This window comes from Salmo trutta, chromosome 20 (assembly GCF_901001165.1).
Source record: "Salmo trutta chromosome 20, fSalTru1.1, whole genome shotgun sequence".
Lineage (NCBI taxonomy): Eukaryota > Metazoa > Chordata > Actinopteri > Salmoniformes > Salmonidae > Salmo > Salmo trutta.
The window spans coordinates 2,156,739-2,174,091 of NC_042976.1; the positions used below are offsets into that span (position 1 = coordinate 2,156,739).

Sequence of the window (17,353 nt, forward strand, 5' to 3'; positions counted from 1 at the left end):
CTGAAACCATCTCCTTCGGTGTCGGAGTTGAATAGCCTCAGAATTGCTTCATCCGATATTGGATCGTTTTCATTGTCGCTCTCGTCACTTTCATCCGGAGGCAAATCCCCCGCTGAGCCCTCTTTAACACACAGCAGTCCAGCCTTTCGAAAACCCGTTGATGATAGTGGATTTTTTGACAATGCTCCACGCTGTCAGGACCCACTGGCAGACTTGACCATAAGTTGCTCTTCGCATGCGACCCGTTTTAGTGAAGGATTTCTCCCCACTTGTCATCCAAGCCTCCCGCTGAACACGGAGCGCCACCTTAAATGCACGATTTACACTGATGTCGAGTGGCTGCAAATACTTTGTTGTGCCCCCAGGAATCAGGGTGACAAAATGACTACCGTAATCAGAATCAAGGGAATTTTGAGAGCGCTCGATTTAATCTAAACAGTAAACAAAAAAGTTGTTTGACCTTAACCCGTTCGGCAATTTCATTGGTCTAATGAAAGCTTCATGCCGCCAAAAAACTGAGCACGTCACAGAATGTGTTTTTTTGGAGAAAAAAAATTGAAAAGCGGGAAAAATCCATATTAGCCGCGTCATTGTTTAAGCCGCGAGGTTCAAAGCGTGGGAAAAAAGTTGTGGCTTATAGTCCGGAAATTACGGTACTTAACAAAATGTATTCAATGTCTTAACAGATTTTTTTTTTTAAATCCAATCCAATTTGAAATCATCAGCATGGTACTGAAGGAAAAAGCATAGACTGGATATTTCCCAAATAAATAGTTTAGTATTTTTATATAGATACAATATTTACATTAGAGAAATGTGAACACAATGGGAATGTTGACCTTAGGATGTTTAAAAGGGGCAACTACATAATTATTTACATGAGCCAAGTGATAACTGAGCAGTAGATTAGTCAATGGAAGTTTAAAAGATAATTATAAATAATTTCAATAACAAAATCAAATCCAGTTCAGAACTATTGCCTTTTTGAGTGAACATTGGAGATGTCCTTCATTCAAAGCTTGTTGAATGCATGCACTGAAACAAATCATACAACACAAAAACAAAATTAGGATTTAGCCTCGTTATTGTTATTCTTATTGTGTTACTTTTTATTTTAGTCTACTTGGTAAATATTTTCTAAACTCTTCTTGAACTGCACTGTTGGTTAAGGGCTTGTAAGTAAGCATTTCACGGTAAAGTCTACACTTGTTGTATTCAGCGCATGTGGCAAATAAAGTTTGATTTTTGCTAGAGCTGCCCCCGTCAACTGTAAGTGCTGTTATTGTGAAGTGGAAACGTCTTGGAGCAACAACGGCTCAGCCGTGAAGTGGTAGGGCCACACAAGCTCACAGAACGGGACCGACAAAATGCTGAAGCACATAAAAAAAATCGTCTGTCCTCAGTTGCAACACTCACTACCGAGTTCCAAACTGCCTCTGGAAGCAACGTCAGCACAATAACTGTTCATCGGGAGCTTCATGAAATGTGTTTTCATGGCTGAGCAGCCGCACCCAAGCCTAAAAGATCACCGTGCACAATGCCAAGCGTCGGCTGGAGTGGTGTAAAGCTGTCTCGACTCTGGAGCAGCGGAAACACGTTCTCTGGAGTGATGAATCACGCTTCACCATCTGGCAGTCCGGCGGGACAAATCTGGGTTTGGCGGATGATGTACGCAATCAAACAGTCCAAACATCAGACTTAAGCCTCAGCTGAACTTGATGTGTACACTCAGATTGCAATCTGAGAAAAACAAAGCATGTGTGGGTGTGACAATGTCTGTCTTAAGTGGTCTGTCTATCAGACAGTGCTAGAGTTAATCAATCGATATTCAAATCAAATTTATTTATATAGCCCTTCTTACTGGGCTGGACGGGGCCGTTCCTCCCCAGAGAGAGTCTGGGCTGGACGGGGCCGTTCCTCCCCAGAGACAGACTGGGCTGGACGGGGCCGTTCCTCCCCAGAGAGACTGGGCTGGACGGGGCCGTTCCTCCCCAGAGAGACTGGGCTGGACGGGGCCGTTCCTCCCCAGAGAGACTGGGCTGGACGGGGCCGTTCCTCCCCAGAGAGACTGGGCTGGATGGGGCCGTTCCTCCCCAGAGAGACTGGGCTGGACGGGGCCGTTCCTCCCCAGAGAGAGACTGGGCTGGATGGGGCCGTTCCTCCCCAGAGAGACTGGGCTGGACGGGGCCGTTCCTCCCCAGAGAGACTGGGCTGGATGGGGCCGTTCCTCCCCAGAGAGTCTGGGCTGGACGGGGCCGTTCCTCCCCAGAGAGACTGGGCTGGATGGGGCCGTTCCTCCCCAGAGAGACTGGGCTGGACGGGGCCGTTCCTCCCCAGAGAGACTGGGCTGGACGGGGCCGTTCCTCCCCAGAGAGAGACTGGGCTGGACGGGGCCGTTCCTCCCCAGAGAGACTGGGCTGGACGGGGACGTTCCTCCCCAGAGAGACTGGGCTGGACGGGGCCGTTCCTCCCCAGAGAGAGACTGGGCTGGACGGGCCGTTCCTCCCCAGCCAGAGAGAGACTGGGCTGGACGGGGCCGTTCCTCCCCAGAGAGACTGGGCTGGACGGGCCGTTCCTCCCCAGAGAGACTGGGCTGGACGGGCCGTTCCTCCCCAGAGAGACTGGGCTGGACGGGGCCGTTCCTCCCCAGAGAGACTGGGCTGGACGGGGCCGTTCCTCCCCAGAGAGACTGGGCTGGACGGGGCCGTTCCTCCCCAGAGAGACTGGGCTGGACGGGGCCGTTCCTCCCCAGAGAGAGACTGGGCTGGACGGGGCCGTTCCTCCCCAGAGAGACTGGGCTGGACGGGGCCGTTCCTCCCCAGAGAGACTGGGCTGGACGGGGCCGTTCCTCCCCAGAGAGACTGGGCTGGACGGGGCCGTTCCTCCCCAGAGAGACTGGGCTGGACGGGGCCGTTCCTCCCCAGAGAGAGACTGGGCTGGACGGGGCCGTTCCTCCCCAGAGAGACTGGGCTGGACGGGGCCGTTCCTCCCCAGAGAGGACTGGGCTGGACGGGGCCGTTCCTCCCCAGAGAGAGACTGGGCTGGACGGGGCCGTTCCTCCCCAGAGAGAGACTGGGCTGGACGGGGCCGTTCCTCCCCAGAGAGAGACTGGGCTGGACGGGGCCGTTCCTCCCCAGAGAGACTGGGCTGGACGGGGCCGTTCCTCCCCAGAGAGACTGGGCTGGACGGGGCCGTTCCTCCCCAGAGAGACTGGGCTGGATGGGGCCGTTCCTCCCCAGAGAGAGACTGGGCTGGACGGGGCCGTTCCTCCCCAGAGAGAGACTGGGCTGGACGGGGCCGTTCCTCCCCAGAGAGACTTGGCTGGACGGGGCCGATCCTCCCCAGAGAGAGACTGGGCTGGATGGGTCCGTTCCTCCCCAGAGAGAGACTGGGCTGGACGGGGCCGTTCCTCCCCAGAGAGACTGGGCTGGACGGGGGCCGTTCCTCCCCAGAGAGACTGGGCTGGACGGGGCCGTTCCTCCCCAGAGAGACTGGGCTGGACGGGGCCGTTCCTCCCCAGAGAGACTGGGCTGGACGGGGCCGTTCCTCCTGCTGTTGATCCCAAGTTCACTAGACCTCAGAGTTGGGTTTTATTACTCTGTTGTTTAGTACCTTCTTATTGGTATTGTTGATGAACATTTTGTCTGTGTGGGACACTGTCTATGAATGGTATTTTCTCTCTCTCTCTCTCTCTCTCTCTCTCTCTCTCTTCTCTCTCTCTCTCTCTCTCTCTCTCTCTCTCTCTCTCTCTCTCTTCTCTCTCTCTCTCCTCTCTCTCTCTCTCTCTCCAGGCCCCAATCCCAAAGACTGTCCTGATTCCCATCAAGTCCTCTGTGTCTCGGATGCGGAACAGTGTGGAAGGGCTGAACCAAGAAATAGAGAGGATCATCATCTGCGACGCAGGAGAGCGGGACGAGCTACACCCCCACCATGTCCCCGACGGACGCCGTGCCCCCCCACCGCTGTCCCAACGCTCCTCCTCCCCTTCAATCGTATCACGGTCCTACAGTAGCATCAACACCCAGACACCCCAGGGTGGGAGAGGGGCCAGTGGAGGTGGCGTGGTCAGCAGCCGCTCCGAGTCCGTCTCCCCTTCCTTCCTGACTGTCCCCACTGACACGGAGACGACGGGGGAGAGAGGGGGAGACGGAGTGGGAGAGAGCCCCTTGCCTAATGGTGATGAGCTGCTAACGGACTGCGGAGAAAAAGGTGAGGAAACCACAGACACATAGCAGAGACCCTCTCCCCCTACCTACCTACTGATCAATAAATAAAATTGTATTTATACTGAAAACATTTTTCTTTTACACAACTTTTACACAACTTGTGTAAAGTGTTGGTTTCATGAGCTGAAATGAAGGATCCCAGACATTTTTTCAAATTCACAAAAAACGTATTTCTCTCAAAATTTGTTTACATCCCTGTTAGTGAGCATTTCTCCCTTGCCAAGATAATCCATCCACCTGACAGGTGTGGCATATCAAGAAGCTGATTAAACATAATGATCATTACACAGGTGCACTTTGTGCTGGGGGCAATAAAAGTCCACTCTAAAATGGGGATTTTTGTCACACAACACAACACAGGTGTCTGAAGTTTTGAGGGAGCAGTGCAATTGGCATCCTGACTGCAGCAAAGTCCACCAGAGCTATTGACAGATAAATTAAATGTTCATTTCTCTACCATAAGCCGCCTCCAACGTTATTTTAGAGAATTTGGCAGTCCGTCCAACCTGCCTCACAACCGCAGACCATTTGTAACCATGCCAGCCCAGGGCCTCCACATCCGGCTTCTTCACCTGCGGGATCGTCTGAGACCAGACACCCGGACAGCTGATGAAACTGTGGGTTTACACAACCAAATCATTTCTGCACAAACTGTCAGAAACCGTCTCAGGATAGCTCATCTGCGTGCTCGTCATCCTCACCAACCCGACTTCAGTGGGCAAATGCTCACCTTCGATGGTCACTGGCCTCGCTGGAGAAGTGTGTTCTTCACGGATGAATCCCGGTTACAACTGTACCGGGCAGACAGCGTGTATGGCGTCGTGTTGGCGAGCGATTTGCTGATGTCAACGTTGTGAACAGAGTGCCCCATGGTGGAGGTGGGGTTATGGTATGGGCCCCATGGTGGAGGTGGGGTTATGGTATGGGCCCCATGGTGGAGGTGGGGTTATGGTATGGGCCCCATGGTGGAGGTGGGGTTATGGTATGGGCCCCATGGTGGAGGTGGGGTTATGGTATGGGCCCCATGGTGGAGGTGGGGTTATGGTATGGGCCCCATGGTGGAGGTGGGGTTATGGTATGGGCCCCATGGTGGAGGTGGGGTTATGGTATGGGCCCCATGGTGGAGGTGGGGTTATGGTATGGGCCCCATGGTGGAGGTGGGGTTATGGTATGGGCCCCATGGTGGAGGTGGGGTTATGGTATGGGCCCCATGGTGGAGGTGGGGTTATGGTATGGGCCCCATGGTGGAGGTGGGGTTATGGTATGGGGCCCATGGTGGTGGTGGGGTTATGGTATGGGCCCCATGGTGGAGGTGGGGTTATGGTATGGGCCCCATGGTGGAGGTGGGGTTATGGTATGGGCCCCATGGTGGCGGTGGGGTTATGGTATGGGCCCCATGGTGGCGGTGGGGTTATGGTATGGGCCCCATGGTGGCGGTGGGGTTATGGTATGGGCCCCATGGTGGCGGTGGGGTTATGGTATGGGCCCCATGGTGGAGATGGGGTTATGTTATGGGCCCCATGGTGGAGGTGGGGTTATGGTATGAGGCAGGCATAAGCTACGGACAACGAACACAATTGCATTTTATCGATGGATGCACAGAGATGCCGTGACGAGATGCTGAGTACCATTGTCGTGCCATTCATCCACCGCCATCACCTCATGTTTCAGCATGATAATACACGGCCCCATGTTGAAAGGATCTGTACACAATTCCTGGAAGCTGAAAATGTCCCAGTTCTTCCATGGACTACTGCATACTCAGACATGTCACCCATTGAGCATGTTTGGAATGCTCTGGATCTACCTGTAAGACAGCGTATAAATCTCTCTCGGACAAGGTGAATTTTATCAATGTATTCGGCTATACTCTCAGATTAGAAAATGCTAATTAGCATCAAAGTAGACATCATGCAAAACTACAAATCCCAGCATGCTCGTGCACATCATCTCTAGCTGACACCTTCCCTAACAGGTATTGTGTCAATTTAAAACTTGCACAAGACAGTGCACATAATTGTATTTTTTAAGAAATGTAGCCAATTTATGAATTACTACATTTAGCTCAAATTAGATAGTTAATCCAGAGATTCTTACCTTTGCCGCGATTCAGCAGCCTCATCCAGATCATCATGGTATTTGTAGTTCTTTATGATAGCCACATTAGCCGAATTAGCTTCTGGTTGGGGTATGTATGTACGGTCACTGTGGGGACTGTGGTGGTAAATAAACAGCCACGAAAAGTATAGATGAAAACTCTCTATTATGACTCATATTGTGGTACTCCATAATGTGGTAACAATGAGTCGAAATCCACTTAGCCTATTGTTTTAATGGCACATTCATTTATTTTATTTCACCCGTTTCATATGCTGCATTTGAATAGAGGCGCATAGGCTATTTATTTCGATTGACGAACAGCAAGCTTGACTAGTTTATAAAAGGTGTGGAACTGACTGAATAAAGTCGATCTCATATACAGTATCTTTACCGTTCAGAAATCATACAATGTTAATATTACATACAATTAATGTGATATTTTTTTTAACCAATATTTTCCTTCCCACTACTACATGTGTTGATTTGTCTCATTTACATCATAAAGTATAGAAAATAACAAAGGCTATAAAATAGTCTGTAGAAAACAAACCTTAAAAGGTCTAATGCAGCCTTTTTTTTATATCAATATCAAAGAATTTCTGGGCAACAATTAAGAACCTTACTATCTATGTCAATGGTATCACATCAAGACAAGTCAACTAAAGATCTCGTTTGTATTTTCAATATGAAGTCCAGCAGGACTTGCCGGACAGTGACGTTAAAGTGACTCGTCAGTAGCTTATCGAAATGGTAAAAGAGATGTTAATTTGACTCTCTAATTTGCATACCGTAAGGCTTTTTTTGGCGTTTTATCTGCAGGTAAATTATGTAAATATTAAATGAAGATGGTGAATCCTCCTCAGCGCAGGAGGACTGGCTCATATTAATGTCCGGAACGGAGCGGATGGAATGGCATCACATGGAAACCATGAAACCATGTGTTTGATACCATTCCACCGATTCCGATCCATTCATTACCACGAGCCAGTCCTCCCCCAATTAACGTGCCACCAGCCTCCTGTGGTCCTCACCGCAGGAACAATTGGTAGGCTAGTGGAGATATAGCCTCACTCTGGTCCAAAATAAGACCAAATAAAACATATGTAATTGTTTTAAAAAGCTAATGATACTCGTATGGTATTTAAGAGATATTGCGATAGGTTTACTGATCTAATCAAAGTGTTAACAATGGAACTGTCAACTGCTGCTTTCTGTGTAGTAAAACCACATGTTTAACACCTGCTTCATTCTTCAATCATACCTGTATTACAGATAGCTGAGAAAATGCCTCTTAAAAGGAAGCTTGAAGCCTGTGGAAGTCAGCAGACTCTCACAGGATTCTTTGAGAAGAAATATTTTTTTTAAATAAATTACCCTGTAATTTAAAAAGAGAGTTGCAAACACTTGTTGAAATTCATTCAGTAATTTAATTGATGTCGCTCCATCTGTTATCTTAACACGTATGGACACAGAACTTCATTCAGCATTTGTTCTGTTTATTTTAGAGACCCGTTTTGTCATTTGCAAAAGTGCCAATCATACAATTTGTTTGATTTAAAATGTAACCTTTTTTTTCTGTTTTAATAAAATACATAATTCATGGCAATTCATATCTTGCTGTAAAATACTTTAATCTTTAAGAAAATGTAATGTAAAAAAAAAAAGGTTATATTTTCTCTTACTTAGAAAATATTCGTAGTCATATAGGGCTGGACGATGTCCAAAACAACAAAAAATACACTAAATTCATACATTTTCAGCCTTTTAAATTGTAAATACAATAACAACAAATTTTCCAATCTGGGAGGTACACTTAACACAATTTTCTATAATTTCGCTGTGTATTTTGTATGGAATCAAGGCATTAAAATGTTCCAGAGGCCACCAAAATAGAGCTTGTTCAACAAAAATTTCTTAACCTGGGGGGGGGGGGCCCCCCCCGAACCCCCCGAACCGGGGGAGCATGGCTGGCTAGCTTTTTATTTGACTGGCTACTCCATGTGCTTGTGGAAAACACTGTGCCGCCCAGGCTGATAACTGATCACGTGTGTTAGAATTACTCATAATAATAATAATAATTTATTTTCCCAGACCTCGGGCCCGGCTCTCCGCTCCCTAAATACGCCTCCTCTCCTAGACCAAACAACAGCTACATGTTCAAACGAGAGCCTCCAGAGGGCTGCGAGAGAGTCAAGGTCTTCACTGAGGAAACACAGTCAGTACTTTTTTACTCTCATATCAATTATCATGTTGTTGTTTTCTTAACGTCATCCTTCTCTTCTTGTTCTGCCTTTATCGCTCTCGGTAGTGCCTGAGCCTGCAGAGCATTAAACCTTGAGATGATGCTAATGTCCCCAGACAGAATGTGCTTTTATGTTTAGTGACACTTCTGTTCTCTCTGTGTGTTCGCGGTTGTCCTTCTCTCCTCTCTTCTTGCCTCCCCTCTTCTCCCCTCCTCTCTTCTCTTTTCCTCCCCCCTCCTCTCCTCTCCTGTTCTTTCCCATCCCCTCCCCCCAGGTCCAAGCCTCCCCAGCAGGTCCCTTGTCCTCTCCTGAGGTCCAAGATTCCCCAGCAGGTCCCTCAGTTCCTCACAGGTCCAGACAAGAACAAGGTCAACTTCATCCCCAACAGTGGCTCGGCCTTCTGCCTGGTCAGCATCCTCAAGCCCCTCCTCCCCACGACCACGCAGGAACTAAACCTCAAGCCCCTCCTCCCCACGACCACCCAAGAGCTCAGCCTGAAGAGCTCCGGGACTGGGGCCAACCTTACCTTGTCCCCCCTCAGCACACCTCTTACTGGGGCTTCCCTCAGCCTTTCTCCCCTGACCCTGGAGCAGCAGGAGCAGTCCCCTACCAACAGACCAGCTAGAGTCCCCTACCAACAGACCAGCTAGAGTCCCCTACCAACAGACCAGCTAGAGTCCCTACCAACAGACCAGCTAGAGTCCCCTACCAACAGACCAGCTAGAGTCCCCTACCAACAGACCAGCTAGAGTCCCCTACCAACAGACCAGCTAGAGTCCCCTACCAACAGACCAGCTAGAGTCCCCTACCAACAGACCAGCTAGAGTCCCCTACCAACAGACCAGCTAGAGTCCCCTACCAACAGACCAGCTAGAGTCCCCTACCAACAGACCAGCTAGAGTCCCCTACCAACAGACCAGCTAGAGTCCCCTACCAACAGACCAGCTAGAGTCCCCTACCAACAGACCAGCTAAGAGTCCCCTACCAACAGACCAGCTAGAGTCCCCTACCAACAGACCAGCTAGAGTCCCCTACCAACAGACCAGCTAGAGTCCCCTACCAACAGACCAGCTAGAGTCCCCTACCAACAGACCAGCTAGAGTCCCCTACCAACAGCCTGCTAGAGGATCCCTAACAACAGACCCGCTAGAGTCCCCTACCAACAGACCAGCTAGAGTCCCCTACCAGCAGACCAGCTAGAGTCCCCTACCAGCAAACCAGCTAGAGTCCCCCTACCAACAGACCAGCTAGAGTCCCCTACCAACAGACCAGCTAGAGTCCCCTACCAACAGACCAGCTAGAGTCCCCTACCAACAGACCAGCTAGAGTCCCCTACCAACAGACCAGCTAGAGTCCCCTACCAACAGACCAGCTAGAGTCCCCTACCAACAGACCAGCTAGAGTCCCCTACCAACAGACCAGCTAGAGTCCCCTACCAACAGACCAGCTAGAGTCCCCTACCAACAGACCAGCTAGAGTCCCCTACCAACAGACCAGCTAGAGTCCCCTACCAACAGACCAGCTAGAGTCCCCTACCAACAGACCAGCTAGAGTCCCCTACCAACAGACCAGCTAGAGTCCCCTACCAACAGACCAGCTAGAGTCCCTACAACAGACCAGCTAGAGTCCCCTACCAACAGACCAGCTAGAGTCCCCTACCAACAGACCAGCTAGAGTCCCCTACCAACAGACCAGCTAGAGTCCCCTACCAACAGACCAGCTAGAGTCCCCTACCAACAGACCAGCTAGAGTCCCCTACCAACAGACCAGCTAGAGTCCCCTACCAACAGACCAGCTAGAGTCCCCTACCAACAGACCAGCTAGAGTCCCCTACCAACAGACCAGCTAGAGTCCCCTACCAACAGACCAGCTAGAGTCCCCTACCAACAGACCAGCTAGAGTCCCCTACCAACAGACCAGCTAGAGTCCCCTACCACAGACCAGCTAGAGTCCCCTACCAACAGACCAGCTAGAGTCCCCTACCAACAGACCAGCTAGAGTCCCCTACAGAGACCAGCTAGAGTCCCCTACCAACAGACCAGCTAGAGTCCCCTACCAACAGACCAGCTAGAGTCCCCTACCAACAGACCCAGCTAGAGTCCCCTACCAACAGACCAGCTAGAGTCCCCTACCAACAGACCAGCTAGAGTCCCCTACCAACAGACCAGCTAGAGTCCCCTACCAACAGACCAGCTAGAGTCCCCTACCACAGACCAGCTAGAGTCCCCTACCAACAGACCAGCTAGAGTCCCCTACCAACAGACCAGCTAGAGTCCCCTACCAACAGACCAGCTAGAGTCCCCTACCAACAGACCAGCTAGAGTCCCCTACCAACAGACCAGCTAAGTCCCCTACCAACAGACCAGCTAGAGTCCCCTACCAACAGACCAGCTAGAGTCCCCTACCAACAGACCAGCTAGAGTCCCCTACCAACAGACCTGCTAGAGTCCCCTAACAACAGACCAGCTAGAGTCCCCTACCAACAGACCAGCTAGAGTCCCCTACCAACAGACCAGCTAGAGTCCCCTACCAACAGACCAGCTAGAGTCCCCTACCAGCAGACCAGCTAGAGTCCCCTACCAACAGACCAGCTAGAGTCCCCTACCAACAGACCAGCTAGAGTCCCCTACCAACAGACCAGCTAGAGTCCCCTACCAACAGACCAGCTAGAGTCCCCTACCAACAGACCAGCTAGAGTCCCCTACCAACAGACCAGCTAGAGTCCCCTACCAACAGACCAGCTAGAGTCCCCTACCAACAGACCAGCTAGAGTCCCCTACCAACAGACCAGCTAGAGTCCTCTACCAACAGACCAGCTAGAGTCCCCTACCAACAGACCAGCTAGAGTCCCCTACCAACAGACCAGCTAGAGTCCCCTACCAACAGACCAGCTAGAGTCCCCTACCAACGGACCAGCTAGAGTCCCCTACCAACAGACCAGCTAGAGTCCCCTACCAACGGACCAGCTAGAGTCCCCTACCAACGGACCAGCTAGAGTCCCCTACCAACGGACCAGTTAGAGTCCCCTACCAACAGACCAGCTAGAGTCCCCTACCAACAGACCAGCTAGAGTCCCCTACCAACAGACCAGCTAGAGTCCCCTACCAACAGACCAGCTAGAGTCCCCTACCAACAGACCAGCATAACTACAGCCCCAAACCAGCCCCACAATCACCAGCTAGAGTCTCCTACCAGCAGACCACCACAACAACCATTAACACCAGACCCATTCAGGTCAGAACCACCAGAATCCTGGTCCACAAACTCCCAGCTGGTCCTTTTCTAATCATATGGCAGAAAAACATGTCTTCTGAAATGATCCTCCTGGAAGACAAAAATGACTTTTTGCCTCTGCAGCTTTGTAGTTGATCAAGAACGAGTAGGGTAACAAAGACCCTTCTGTTGCGGTTTATTCAGGATAGAGTTAGATATGTTTACTACTTTCACCCTGTAACCTCTGACCCTGTAACCTCTGACCCTGTAACCTCTGACCCTGTAACCTCTGACCCTGTAACCTCTGAGTGTTGACAGGACAGCGGACGCATGGCCCTGCCACTCCTCTCCCTTCTCACTCCTCGTAGGGAGCAGACAAAATGGACGCCCCCACAGCCAGTGGTTTGAAGTGAACTGGTCAAAACAACGGAGACTCTCATTAATCTCAGAGATGAATCTAAACCTAAAGATTGTTCAATACCCCATTAATGTTTACCTGTGACAGTGGTAGTAGCCATCTGCATCTTTCCTGGAAAGAAAATAAGTAGTCTGTATTTTGTCATATTTTTGCAGTGGAGCTTTGTATCAGAAATGTATTTTTTATGTAATGCATGTAATAAACAAACAATGATATGACTGTTTTATTTATTTTTTTAGTTTAGTTCTCAGCGAGACCAAGAGATCAGGTGACGATCACAATGCTCTCGGGTTGATAAAGGTCCTAGATCTCCTCAGGGACTCAGAGGGGCGTGTTATGTGGTGGAGGTGGTTCCATAACTTTCCAAGAGTTCTAGAACCTTTCAGGAGTTCCAAGAGTTCTAGAACCTTTCAAGAGTTCTAGAACCTTTCAAGAGTTCCAAGAGTTCTAGAAACTTCCAAGAGAAGTAAAGAGGAAAGTGAATGTGCCTGTTTTCCCAACCTGGCCCATCGAGGGTCAAGAGTCTAAAACGTCCTTAGCCTCATCTCTTGTCTGTCTGTCCGTCCGTCCGTCCGTCCGTCCGTCCGTCCGTCCGTCCGTGTCCATGGACAGGGAGAGGAACCGAGTTGTTTGAATATTGTCTGTCTTATCTGTTGGACACACAACCAGTGTCACCATGCTGGAGAGTTTGGGTCTCAAACGGTACCCTATTCCCTATGTAGTGCACTACTTTTGACGCGAGCCCATAGGGTAGTGCACCATATAGGGAATAGTGTGCCATTCATGACGCATGCTGACCTTTCAGCTACATCAGATGGGGAGTAGCAGAGCGGACCTCCACACGTTTCTTCCGTTTCTTTAAAAGGGAATAGAAAATGACGGAAGGAATGGAAGGTACCTCGACACTACAAGAGAAAGGTTGCCTCGGAGAAATAAAGAATATATATATATATATTAACCAGATTCCAATGGCTCCAGGGTGAAGTTTCCCCCCTTATGTACCCCCCCTACGATCAGCTTCCCCTCATCCTAATCCTAACCTTAACCAGTCTGGGGGGGAAATGCAAAACTCCAAGATCAGTGTCTAGGGGAAACGTCACCCTACAACCAGTCTAGTGTATGTAATGAGTACAATACTCTGCCCCCCCCCCCAAAAAAAAACCAAAATGGAAGTGGCAATTACTCAAAAGACAAAGGAATGAATGTGTTTTGTCTGCCGCCAATCAAAAACCATGCATGGTTTAAAATGACTGGTATAATTCGTAAAATTGATAAGTTTCACGAGAGGTTGGGAGGTTTGACAACTGAAACCACGTCAAATTCAGGAATCGTTGAAACAGATTGTTCATGTCCCAATACCATGGCAACGGGTTTATGAACTGACAAAACAAAACATGACTCATCAATTCGTTCTTTTCAATTTAAGTTATTATATAAAAAAAACGTGATACAAAAAGAATGGTAAATTTATGGGTCATTGAACAGTCAGCCCTGTGGAGACTCTGCTACGAAGAAACAGAATCAATAGAACAGTCAGCCCTGTGCAGACTCTGCTACGAAGAAACATAATCAATAGATCAGTCAGCCCTGTGCAGACTCTGCTACGAAGAAACAGAATCAATAGAACAGTCAGCCCTGTGGAGACTCTGCTACGAAGAAACAGAATCAATAGAACAGTCAGCCCTGTGCAGACTCTGCTACGAAGAAACAGAATCAATAGATCAGTCAGCCCTGTGCAGACTCTGCTACGAAGAAACAGAATCAATAGATCAGTCAGCCCTGTACAGACTCTGCTACGAAGAAACAGAATCAATAGAACAGTCAGTCCTGTACAGACTCTGCTACGAAGAAACAGAATCAATAGAACAGTCAGCCCTGTACAGACTCTGCTACGAAGAAACAGAATCAATAGAACAGTCAGCCCTGTACAGACTCTGCTATGAAGAAACAGAATCAATAGATCAGTCAGCCCTGTACAGACTCTGCTACGAAGAAACAGAATCAATAGATCAGTCAGCCCTGTGCAGACTCTGCTACGAAGAAACAGAATCAATAGAACAGTCAGCCCTGTGCAGACTCTGCTACGAAGAAACAGAATCAATAGAACAGTCAGCCCTGTGGAGACTCTGCTACGAAGAAACAGAATCAATAGAACAGTCAGCCCTGTGCAGACTCTGCTACGAAGAAACAGAATCAATAGAACAGTCAGCCCTGTACAGACTCTGCTACGAAGAAACAGAATCAATAGAACAGTCAGCCCTGTGCAGACTCTGCTACGAAGAAACAGAATCAATAGATCAGTCAGCCCTGTGGAGACTGCTACGAAGAAACAGAATCAATAGAACAGTCAGCCCTGTGCAGACTCTGCTACGAAGAAACAGAATCAATAGAACAGTCAGCCCTGTGCAGACTCTGCTACGAAGAAACAGAATCAATAGAACAGTCAGCCCTGTGCAGACTCTGCCACGAAGAAACAGAATCAATAGAACAGTCAGTCCTGTACAGACTCTGCCACGAAGAAACATAATCAATAGATACTGTCCTTTGGTGGCTGGCTTTTGGAGTCAGGTCGAGGAGTGGTTGTTAATTTATAATGTCTGTGTTCAAATGGACCTGCAAACTATTGTTAAAGGGGGGTCTGAAAAACCATGATCATTCAACGGGAAATATCGTTATAGTCTTTGGTAAAGTATTTATATTTAGGGCAATCTCAGTAGAAATGGTCCAAATAGAGACATCACAGTAAACTAGAAGGATGTATTGCAAAAATAATTAGTCAAATATGAATATACTGGGAAAGATAGGTTAGTCTGAGGGGAGAAATAAAGATAAGAGAGATTAGTTCATTTGACGATGCTGCTCTGACAGCTGGTACTAAAAGTTAGAGAGGGAGATATGTAACACAAAGAGTCAAATCAAATATATTTATATAGCCCTTCTTACATCAGCTGATATCTCAAAGTGCTGTACAGAAACCCAGCCTGAAACCCCAAACAGCAAGTAATGCAGGTGTAGAAGCACGGTGGCTAGGAAAAACTCCCTAGAAAGGCAGGAACCTAGGAAGAAACCTAAAGAGGAACCAGGCTATGAGGGGTGGCTAGGAAAAACTCCCTAGAAAGGCCAAAACCTAGGAAGAAACCTAGAGAGGAACCAGGCTATGAGGGGTGGCCAGTCCTCTTCTGGCTGTGCCGGGTGGAGATTAGAAACCTAGAGAGGAACCAGGCTATGAGGGGTGGCCAGTCCTCTTCTGGCTGTGCCGGGTGGAGATTAGAAACCTAGAGAGGAACCAGGCTATGAGGGGTGGCTAGGAAAAACTCCCTAGAAAGGCCAGAACCTAGGAAGAAACCTAGAGAGGAACCAGGCTATGAGGGGTGGCTAGGAAAAACTCCCTAGAAAGGCCAGAACCTAGGAAGAAACCTAGAGAGGAACCAGGCTATCAGGGGTGGCCAGTCCTCTTCTGGCTGTGCCGGGTGGAGATTATAACAGAACATGGCCTAGATGTTCAAATGTTCATAGATGACCAGCAGGGTCAAATAATAATAATCACAGTAGTTGTCGAGGGTGCAACAAGTCAGCACCTCGAGTAAATGTCAGTTGGCTTTTTCATAGCCGATCATTGAGAGTATCTCTACCACTCCTGCTGTCTCTGGAGAGGTGAAAACAGCAGGTCTGGGACAGGTAGCACGTCCGGTGAAAAGGTCAGGGTTCCAGCAGGTCTGGGACAGCAGGTCTGGGACAGGTCTGGGACCGTGCTTCTACACCTGCATTGCTTGCTGTTTGGGGTTTTAGGCTGGGTTTCTGTACAGCACTTTGAGATATCAGCTGATGTAAGAAGGGCTATATAAATATAATTTGATTTGATTTGATGTACTTGATTCATTTTGAAACACGCCTAAAACCCCAAACAGCAAGCAATGCAGGTGTAGAAGCACGGTGGCTAGGAAAAACTCCCTAGAAAGGCCACAACCTAGGAAGAAACCTAGAGAGGAACCATGATTTGATTTGATGTACTTGATTCATTTTGAAACACGGCATTTGGAATACACAAGAAGTTTATCGTTTTAAAACGCTCCGTGAAAGTAATTCCCAGCTGTTCCCTGCCTTTATTCTCCACCTAGTGGCGACTTCCTGGAACACCACATGTTTATAGAAGGGTACATGAGACCACCACAACCAGATAAAACTATTATATACATATTGACTACACTCATTACTTCACGCTTTGCTTCGTTCTGAGCTGCTGTTAAAGATGTATTAGAGAGGGTGTTATATATTAGAGAGGGTGTTATATATTAGAGAGGGTGTTATATATTAGAGAGGGTGTTATATACAGAGGGTGTTTATATTAGAGAGGGTGTTATATATTAGAGAGGGTGTTATATATTAGAGAGGGTGTTATATATTAGAGAGGGTGTTATATATTAGAGAGGGTGTTATATATTACAGAGGGTGTTATATATTAGAGAGGGTGTTATATATTAGAGAGGGTGTTATATTAGAGAGGGTGTTATATATTAGAGAGGGTGTTATATATTAGAGAGGGTGTTATATATTAGATAGGGTGTTATATATTAGAGGTGGTGTTATATATTAGAGGGTGTTATATATTAGAGAGGGTGTTATATATTAGAGGGTGTTATATATTAGAGGTGGTGTTATATATTAGAGGGTGTTATATATTAGAGAGGGTGTTATATATTAGAGGGTGTTATATATTAGAGAGGGTGTTATATATTAGAGGTGGTGTTATATATTAGAGAGGGTGTTATATATTAGAGGGTGTTATATATTAGAGAGGGTGTTATATATTAGAGGTGGTGTTATATATTAGAGGTGGTGTTATATATTAGAGAGGGTGTTATATATTATAGAGGGTGTTATATATTAGAGAGGGTGTTATATATTATAGAGGGTGTTATATATTAGAGAGGGTGTTATATATTAGAGGGTGTTATATATTAGAGGTGGTGTTATATATTAGAGAGGGTGTTATATATTAGAGGGTGTTATATATTAGAGGGTGTTATATATTAGAGGGTGTTATATATTAGAGAGGGTGTTATATATTAGAGAGGGTGTTATATATTAGAGAGGGTGTTATATATTAGAGAGGGTGTTATATATTACAGAGGGTGTTATATATTAGAGAGGGT

General features: G+C 47.9%; 1 protein-coding gene across 1 annotated transcript in view; it reads left to right on the top strand.

The window, feature by feature from the left end:
- Positions 1-9,258, top strand: part of fam117bb (family with sequence similarity 117 member Bb) — a 58,734-nt gene extending 49,476 nt beyond the window's left edge. Inside the window, exons 5-7 of the mRNA XM_029702005.1 lie at positions 3,792-4,209; positions 8,418-8,541; positions 8,844-9,258. Of these exons, the coding sequence (XP_029557865.1) occupies positions 3,792-4,209; positions 8,418-8,541; positions 8,844-9,219 (918 nt within the window). The 3' untranslated portion in view covers positions 9,220-9,258. The remainder of the gene's footprint in view (positions 1-3,791; positions 4,210-8,417; positions 8,542-8,843) is intronic.
- Positions 9,259-17,353: the final 8,095 nt, after the last annotated feature.